The sequence below is a fragment of the Belonocnema kinseyi genome, chromosome 6, assembly GCF_010883055.1.
Source record: "Belonocnema kinseyi isolate 2016_QV_RU_SX_M_011 chromosome 6, B_treatae_v1, whole genome shotgun sequence".
Taxonomy (NCBI): Eukaryota; Metazoa; Arthropoda; class Insecta; order Hymenoptera; family Cynipidae; genus Belonocnema; species Belonocnema kinseyi.
Genome location: NC_046662.1, coordinates 139,670,895 through 139,680,600, shown reverse-complemented (window position 1 = coordinate 139,680,600; position 9,706 = coordinate 139,670,895). Strand labels below are relative to the sequence as shown.

General features: G+C 29.8%; 1 protein-coding gene across 6 annotated transcripts in view; it reads left to right on the top strand.

Moving 5' to 3' along the window:
- The window catches only part of LOC117174095, a 298,870-nt gene that overhangs the window by 13,524 nt on the left and 275,640 nt on the right, over positions 1–9,706 (top strand). For 2 of the 6 annotated variants that reach the window (XM_033362826.1, XM_033362818.1), the window contains exons 1-2: positions 1,963–2,099; positions 2,626–3,271. The exons of 1 other annotated variant lie outside the window; for it this stretch is intronic. In XM_033362826.1, coding sequence (XP_033218717.1) covers positions 3,199–3,271 — 73 coding nt within the window. In that variant the 5' untranslated portion in view covers positions 1,963–2,099; positions 2,626–3,198. Of the gene's footprint in view, positions 1–1,321; positions 1,741–1,956; positions 2,111–2,625; positions 3,272–9,706 lie in introns of those variants that run through there. 3 more of the 6 variants (XM_033362821.1, XM_033362819.1, XM_033362820.1) reach the window with 3 other exon arrangements.

Below are 9,706 nucleotides of genomic sequence, written 5' to 3'. Positions count from 1 at the left end.
CCGGATGTTTAAATATAGGTTATTCCATTTTCATGAAGCACAATTTTACTTCGCAGCGCAATAAGGGTTAACAGACAATTTATCACCTGTATACATTTTTGTAACTTTGCACATATAATACAAATTACATTAATTGATATGAAATCAAACCAAATCGGGGGTATGCGGGGGTGGCTCGAGTTGTATGCTTCATTTACTACATCAGAAATAAAATGAAATTATAGTGTTTCCTTATTAAAGAAATAAGTAAATAATGAAAGCTCTGATGCAAGCTTTAAATTAATTAAAATATCATTACAAAAAAGTTTATAAAAAATTAAAGTAGAAATTACTGAATTTATGTAAAATTATTATTTGTACACAAAAAATCAATTTATTATTAACGTAATAAAATATCTTTTCACAATTTTCGTACTCAATAACTTGAAAGGGTTATAGATAATTGGTTTCAGATACATTTTTTACTTAATTTATTGTACTAACATTTGAGATACGCCTACATAAGTCATTAGAATAATAATATAATTATAAACATGAAGTTATAAATAAACAAATGGCTGTCTAAAGCAATCAACAGAATATTCTTTGAATACAAAATTAATTCTCTAAATTGTTAGTTAATGATCATTTTTATTACAAAGTATAATTATTCTTTATAAAAATACATATATTATATACTAGCCATACTTGCCTGCTTGTTATCCTTGTGATTAAAGATTAAGAAACTTTTTTTTCATCCATGTTCTTACTTAAGTATCATTGAAAGTATGAAGTTTCGTTCTCTTTTCTTCTTTTTGTCGGTGTTTGGTATTTTGCATAGCAGCATATTATATTATTATTCGAAACATTGAAGCAATATTATATTAAAGTGCGTTATGCATCAATTTAACCACAAACTATATTTCACATCAATTTACACGATATAATTATTATATGCCGAATGCATGCCAGAATAAAATCTTTAAACTTATAAAAAATCCCGTAAACAAATTTAAACTCAAACACAAGATCAACAAACATCTTTTAATCAAATTAGTACAAGTAACGCCATCTCTTAAAATTTCAAAGCAGTGATTTTCTTTATCTACAGCGAGAGAATATTACAAACTGAAAATCCATTAACCAGGCCCCTAGTCGCTGCCTGATTCGCGGGCCTATTTCACCGAGCGCGACTCTCATTGACGGGTGCTTTGTCGTTTGGGCCTTTTGTCACGGATCCGCTTTACTGCATACAAAAAAAGTGTTGGAAAATTTTCTAGATCGAGTATGTGACTTTATTAAGAATGAGTTCAAAAGTATTTCAAAATTTTAAAATATCGTTATCAGAAAATTATACAACTAATACTTGAAAAAGTATAGATTGCGTCAAGCATAGTCACTGCAGCTCTCCCAGCCTACATCAACAAAACATCTATAGAGAATTATTTAAACCAGTCTTAGCATTAAAATTTCGAAGACAGGCAAGGCAGTGTTAAAAAATTCTTTCTGTGGTAGCCGAATATAATGAGCATGTTGTGCTGCCGCGAATAATATTTTTTTTTCTTGATTGAAATTTCAAATACATCTAGTTGAATATGTAACAGCATAGTTGAAATTTCAGTGACACGTGTAGATGATTTTTTATTCACAAGTAGTTGAACTTTCAACAACCGTAACTATATAAACCTTCAATCACATGTGGTTCAAAATGGAACCAGATGTTTCCAACAGTGACGTATGAGCCATCATCATCATCACAAGGTATTAGCCTAATAATTAATCTAATTAATTATTAATCTAATTATCGTGGAAATTACAGAATAAAAGTAGCATTTCCTTCCCTTTGAGTTCCGAGTTTACGACTAGAAACTTTTTACTACAGTGAGATAAAGTATAGTCTGTACTATAGTGCAACATAGCATACCGAACCGTAAAGTGGGAGGACCGTTTTCAATGGTCTTCAACTCCGGGCAGTCCTGGTCAGTCCCAAGTGAACGGTCGCGAAGCGAAGTTAGAGTGGTCCGCAATTGAGACGCCGCATTTCATGACTTGTCAAACACTAATAATTCTCATAATTGTTGCTGTCAGTTAATTTTTCTATTTCATCAGTAAAGTGCTAAGTATTGGAACCGTCAGAAGAAGCCTTTTCTTTATTTTGAATAATAATAAAATTGATCAATTCTCTCTTCCGAAGTTTATCTAATATATACAATTTTTGATGATTAAATGATGCAATTAGTAAATTATTTATTCGTAAATAACAAAAATTTCATATTTTATAATGTTTAAAAAGTATGTTTATTTTATTTAAATTGCTATAGTATAGTAAATTGGGAGTTCCGTATTATTTTACGTAACATCGATGCGTTCATTCAATAAAAAAAAATTTTTCATTATTTATTTGAAAAAAATTATTGAAGAACGATATATCATTTCTTAAAACTTCATTTAATGAGAAATAGCTCGTTACGATATTATACTTTTTTATACTTTTACAGTATATAATGAATATTTACTATAGATGGTTTTATGATATATTTTAATAACATATTTGCATAACATCAGTACTAATATTTCACTTTTTATTAATGAGGCTTATTACGAATTACTATATGTGCTAAATATAACTGGTGTGTTCTTTTTTAGTGTGGAACTTTTAATACATCCATAAGTTTTTGTGAACATTTTTGATTTAAAATAAATATACAAATAAAAGGGTATGGTGTGGTCTTCAGGAGCCTTACCGAAAATAATATTGGACATGACTCTCAAGTGTTGAGCCGTTCCGCATAAGTGGGTCAGTTGAAGAGAGCCGGTGCGAGAGAAGTAAAAAACCGTAAGGAAAGAGACAGCAGGCAAGAAACAGGTGCACTCGAAATGAGGATAGAAAAGAAGGAAGAGTAAAGAATTCATTTAAAGTGGAAAATAAAAACGAAGTCAGATGGGGACGGAAATAATGAGATAGTAGGTAAAAAATGGTGAACGGGAGTGAGTGGATTCATGTTTTCTTCTGGTAGCCGTTGGTGTTCGGGTTGACGCAGTTACTTGAATGCAAGATGGCGGCGGTCAGCTAGATCTGCTAGTTTGTACCGGTATATCGTCGGCGACACCCTCTCTGGAGAAAGGTGGCACTGGACTTGACATTACGAGGCACGGATCAAACCCTGAGTGTTAGAATATTTGTGTTCTGTGTCCATTTGCATGTGAATCGGTAAGCAGATGAAACTGGCGCAAATGGCGGGACCAATGGGATCAATTTTACTCCTCGCACTAACGACTTTGAGAGTCGCTTGTAAGTTGCTCTTTTATTCTATGTTTGATTACTTAATGAAATAGTGCGAAGTCGTTTACCAAATGCTTTTTAGTAAGCAGTTCTGCTAACTCGTAGTCGAATTCTATTATTTCAATTGTTAGTAGTTTAATTTCTACCAATTCATTTAAAGTAATAATGTGGCAACCATTTTAATTATTAAAAAATCTACTGATTGAAATAGTGATCTGTCGGTTACAAATTGGTATAGTAAGCATTTCTACTAATAATCATGATAATAGTTTCGTAATAATTCATCTATAAATTCTACTAGTTTAGTTCAGATTTGGTTACCAAATGAATTAGTAGAAGGCTAATAATTATTAGCAGAAGTACTAGCTGAAGCATTTGAAAAAGATAAAAGATTCCGACAGCTGGATAGAGACATCAATGCCCGGTAAACGGACATTCTTTAGTAATTTTGTCTTAATGGACAATTCTCTATAGTCGTCTGATTCGAAAATAAAACATTAAATAGTGAAATTACTGAAAGCTGTATGCGTTTCTCCTATGCGAGCTGAGCCATGCAAATTCCTAAAGCCAAAATGAAAATACCCATACAAGAATGTCAATTTTGATTGTCTTTGAGTTTATATTCTGTATTTGTTACCGTCCGCGAAGAAAGGGATCTAACGCGAGAAAAAAAATCGATTTTCAGTTTTTTACACCAGTTTATAGATTTTATTTGTTTCTTTTATAATAAAAATATTATTCCTATATCTGAAAAATTCGAACATGTGTTAATCTGCAAGTTTTGGGCCGCCTCACAGTGGGACCAAATCACGAAAAGCTGGCCAAAAGTATAAAATGTTCTAAATTCTGTTATTTCGTGGTTTTCGGGGTCGCTGACTACGAATTCAATGTCAAAAATTCTGAAAACAAAATGGTGGACGAGTATAGTAAATAAATTTTGTATTTTTTTAAATTCGTACAAGGGGGTTTTTAAGTTCGCTAATTACGAACCAATGTCAAACATTAAAAAAAAAACAATAATTACTTATTTATTCTTAAATGTAACACAGTCATCTTTCATTTAAAAATTGAAACACCACTTACTATATAAAAGCGGAACAGTTATGGACTTATGTGCAGCATGAAATAAAAATTGAGATTTAATACAAAACCGCAGTTATCCGCAGCTGGTTTTTTGATGCGTCATAGGATTATCATTACCTGAAACTAAATATGTCGGTGAAACTCATTGGAACAGTTTTTATATGCATCAAATTATATTGCTTCTCGTTCTTTCTTTGAAACGATTTCAGTCGACTTTACATGTTTGTTTTTTTTAATTGCAAAGATTAAAATCATAATTCTCCAAATAAATAATATCGAAGTACTTTCGTTTCAGAGACGATTTTATGTTGAAAAACAAAAATCTGTTTATTTAATTCACAAGTCATTCATCTTATGTAGAATTTTCCGCTGATTCCGAAAATTGAGGGTGTTTCTTCGAGAAATGGGTCAATGTTGAGATAATCGCATTTGAATTTTTTTTTAATTAATCAAATAGCCCGCTTACAATTTTATGATTTTTACCATTTTTCTTTCGCGGTCGTCTGGTGTATATGTTTACGAACAAAAAGTTCCTCAGTCAGATTTCGATTACTTTAATTGTCACTGCAGAAGATGAACAATCAAAGAGAAAATGTCGGCGGAATTGAAATGCACGAATTTCTACGTAAATATTAATCCGACGACAAAAAGTTTGAAACAAAAGTGTTACTACTTAGCCAGGCGGAACTTTTTTTAACATATAAGTTTTCCATAAAAGTGAAAGATTTCAAAAATTCGATGATAATATAGATGAAAAAAAATCTATACAAGGTATAAAGTGTAGTTTTTCTCGAAAAGAGTTGATTTTATAAAAAAATATAACGGTACAAAACTTACTATTTTGACTGAGCACTATAAATTTATCTGAAACTCTTCATTCAAATTTATTTATTTACCTATTCAATGCAAATAATTAAATACATAAACTTTATTCCATGATATCATTGGTAATTATAAGTGAAATTTTGCAACAAAAATCGAGTTAATAGTATGAAAAGGCACTAAAATATTTGATTTCTAAAATTACGGGAAAAAAAATTATTGTATAAATAAGGGCAATTATAAATTGAGTCTCGATCTCAGCTTCTAACTGAGGTAGAAAGTTGTAATTAAACTCAATAATTCCAATACATTTTTATTAATGAAATGGCTATATTAACAACTTTGTAACATTTATACTTCATTTGTTACAGCGTTTTCTTTTTTTAAGTAAAAAGTAGGTAGAATTTATTACAGTATTTCAGCACCCCTTTTGAAAGTAAATGATACGGCAATAAACGACCCAAAAGTTTTTCCACTGCCAAAGGCGTCGGGCCGTAGACAAACCATTTTGTGGGCCCCTGCCTTGGCTTGAATGGCTTGTCTACGGCCCGACGCGACGCCTTTGGCAGTTGAAAAACTTTTGGGTTGTTTATTGCCGTATCATGTACTTTTAAAAGAGGTGCTAAAATATTGTAATAAATTCTACCTACTTTTTACTTAAAAAAAGAAAACGCTGTAACAAATAAAGTATAAATGTTACAAAGTTGTTAATATAGCCATTTCATTAATAAAAATGTATGGAAATTATTGAGTTTAATTACAACTTTCTACCTCAGTTAGAAGCTGAGATCGAGACTCAATTTATAATTGCCCTTGTTTATACAATAATTTTTTCCCCGTAATTTTAGAAATCAAATATTTTAGTGCCTTTTCATACTATTAACTCGATTTTTTTGCAAGATTTCACTTATAATTACCAATGATATCCTGGAATGAAGTTTATGTATTTAATTATTTGCATTAAATAGGTAAATAAATAAATTTGAATGAAGAGTTTCAGATAAATTTATAGTGCTCAGTCAAAATAGTTAGTTTTGCACCGTTATATTTTTTTATAAAATCAACTCTTTTCGAGAAAAACTACACTTTATACATTGTATAGATTTTTTTCATCTATATTATCGTCGAATTTTCGAAATGTTTCACTTTGATTGAAAACGTATATATTAAAAAAAGTTCCGCCTGGCCAAGTAGTAACAGTTTTGTTTCAAACTTTTTGTCGTCGGATTAATATTTACGTAGAAATTGGTGCATTTCAACTCCTCTGACATTTTCTCTTTGATGGTCATCTTCTGCCTTAACAATTAAAGCAATCAAAATCTGGCTCAGAAACTTTTTGTTCGTAAACATATACACTAGACGACCGCGAAAGAAAAATGGTAAAAATCATAAAATTGTAATTGGGCTACTTGATTAATTTAAAAAAATTCAAATGCGATTTTCTAAAAAATGACCCGTTTCTCGAAAAAACACCCTCGATTTTCGGAATCAGCGGAAAATTCTGCATAACATTTAATGTAACAAAAAAGATTTGAATGTAACAATAAATTACTATAATAATCGCTCCTCTTGTAAAATGAAGCTTTCGCGCATTAGGTGATTTTCTTCTCGGACGGTCACATTTAAATGAACTCGAAAATCTAATTGTAAGATGTTGGGTACACCACTTGACAGTAGATAATCATTAGTTTAAAATACTAATGTATGTAAAATAACTAACTTGATGTAATGAATATTTACACGATATGTGATAATATATTAATATAAGAATTGAATATTTTACCTATACACGGGAAAAATTTGGTTAGGAAACCTTATCGAACTTTTAAGTATAATTAGGATATATGGACCAAAGGGAGAATTTTTGATATTATTGTAATAATTTTTGTCTTGCGAAATGTGAAAGAATATATGACAGATCGGTAAACATTAATAACGCAGATTTAATTTTCCAAATGTACAGTAAAGATTTTCAAAAGTAATCATTGATACAAGTGGTGGAATTATTGAAAACTATTCTGCCACACATTCAGGAAAAATTGTATAAAGTTTCATGCCTGTTGAGTAATGTTTGCAAATGTAAAGTCAAGTAAAATTTAAATTATGCAATGACAATAATTTCCTCAAAAATCGGCTACAGAATGATAAATTTCGGTTATTCTTTCTAGGTAAAAAATGTATTATTTACTTAAAGGTTTGGTAAAGTTTTAAATGGATTCTAGAGAAAAATTAATTTTGGTTATGTTATAATCTCCTGCATATTTTATGAAAGTTTGTCCACTGTGAGCGAGCTTTTCATTTTTGCTACATTAGACTTTATTTCACAGTTTGGTAAACCGATAGTCACGCAGTATCTTCCATCGCCTCCCTAATCTTTCAGGATGGTATGCAAGTACTGAGCACCTCGAAGATAGTCATCAATTTTCTAATTTGGAAAAAGGTGTTGAATTTTCAAATTACTTACAGTCCTCATTGTCGTTTAGTATTTATTAATAAATATTAGTTTGTAAAATTGCAAAATAAAATAAGATTTCATTAAAGTAGAAAATTAACAATTTAATTACCATGAATCGAAGGTAACGCCCCTGGCGTAAGTCTCAGTGTTGCCATTTTAGTGGTTTTTGTCATGATAGAGGTTTTCCTACTCAATTTTAGGTTTTTCTTCTGTTAAGTGGGATGAAAAAATTGTTTTCCGCGTATCCAGTAGGAAAGCTGGGTTTAATTAATTTATGAGGAGATTTATTATTTGTAAGAAATGAAAAACATTGTTCAGTAAAATAAATTATTTACATTCCCAAAACCTTATAATCCTATATCCTCGTGATCACCACTTTTTCGTCAAATTTTAAAAAATTTTCTAGATATCGAAAAAATTTTCAGCATATATTGGCAATATGGGTGCAAACTTCTCAGTAAATACGTAACAATCAGTTGGATGGATAAGGCTGCAGAGGTGTGCATATGTCAACAATTAATTTTTTGTTAATAACTCAACAATTATAAATTCTTTATTGAAGAGAGTAAAATATATTTCTGTAAAATCTTACAGAAAATGTAGTATCGGCGATGAACAATGAATCTAGCCACTACTTCGATTTAGAATTTAAATGGTAAAATCAAAATTTTAGTTGAATAATACGGAACCATTTAATTGAATTGAAAAATAAATACATTTAATTAATTATTAGCAAACATTATTCAGACAAATTAATTAAATTTTTTATATTTTGAAAAGTGGCACTTATTCAATTTGGAAGAATTAGAATTTAAAACTTTACTTATTATCTTAAAAATCATTCAAATTTAAGAATTTTTATTCATATATCATTAAAATTGAAAAGTTTTTAATTTTTCAAATTAAACGTTGGAAATTATGTAAGTTTCACCATTAAAGCAGTTTCAATTCTGATGATACACAATATAAATTTCTTGAATTTGGAAGATGTAAAGTTGAAAACTTAAGTTTAGATCCACAAAATTATCCAGCATTTTTATTTATACATTTTTAATATTGTAGAGTGTTTAATTGTGAGTATATAAAATTTAATTATGTAAAAAAACATTCAAAACTACAAGATAAATTGCACATATTAGAAATTACAGTATCTTTAATTGCAAATATTGAATAAACACTTATTGCAAGAAGAGATGTTCAAAATTTTCTCAAGTTATGTGTGTTATTCATATTTTCATATATGTAAGTTTCATGCAATATAATTAATAAATCCTGTAAAGTGTATTAGCTCGCATATTCGATTTAAGCCCTGAAATTCTAACCCAATTTAATTTCAGAGATTTTATATAAACTTAATTTTCAGGTTTTCAATGCTCAATTTTAATGTCTTGAATATTTTACATTAAAAAGATTTAAAAAGAAGTAAACTATGCAAACATTTTAAATATTAAAAATTTAATAATTTAGGGTTTCAATGTTAAACAATTTTAAATAAAAAATTATCCAATATTTTCATTTACTTCTTATAAATTTAAAAATTCGCTCATCAATTTAATGTTACAATAAAAATGTTTTCTGAAACGGGCCCCAAATATTTTTTGCACGGCCCTGACGTACTCGTACTTTAAGTTTATAGTCGAGATTTAGAATTAGAATTGACCGTATCCCTATTATACGAAAACGTTAGCGATGGAACGCGTTAAACGTCGGTTAGGTGGTTCAACCCTGGCGGACCGAAGGAACCGAACCCAGTTTTCAACCCTCAAAATATTGAAAAATCGACAAAAAATTCCCTTAAATCCAGAACTAAAATTTTATGCTTTAGAATGGTTCCATCTGATGTCCAAAAACACTGAAAAAAGTTTCATTCCCCTATTTTATCCGGAACACCCCGTTTTCAACCCTAAAAATATTGAAAAATCGACAAAAAATTCCAAAAAATTCTCTAAAATCCAGACCTGAAATTTTATGCTTTAGAATGATTCCATCTGATGTCCACAGACTCTAAAAAAAGTTTCATTCCCCTATTTTATACGGAACACCCCGTTTTCATCCCTAAAAATATTGAAAAATCGACAAAAAAT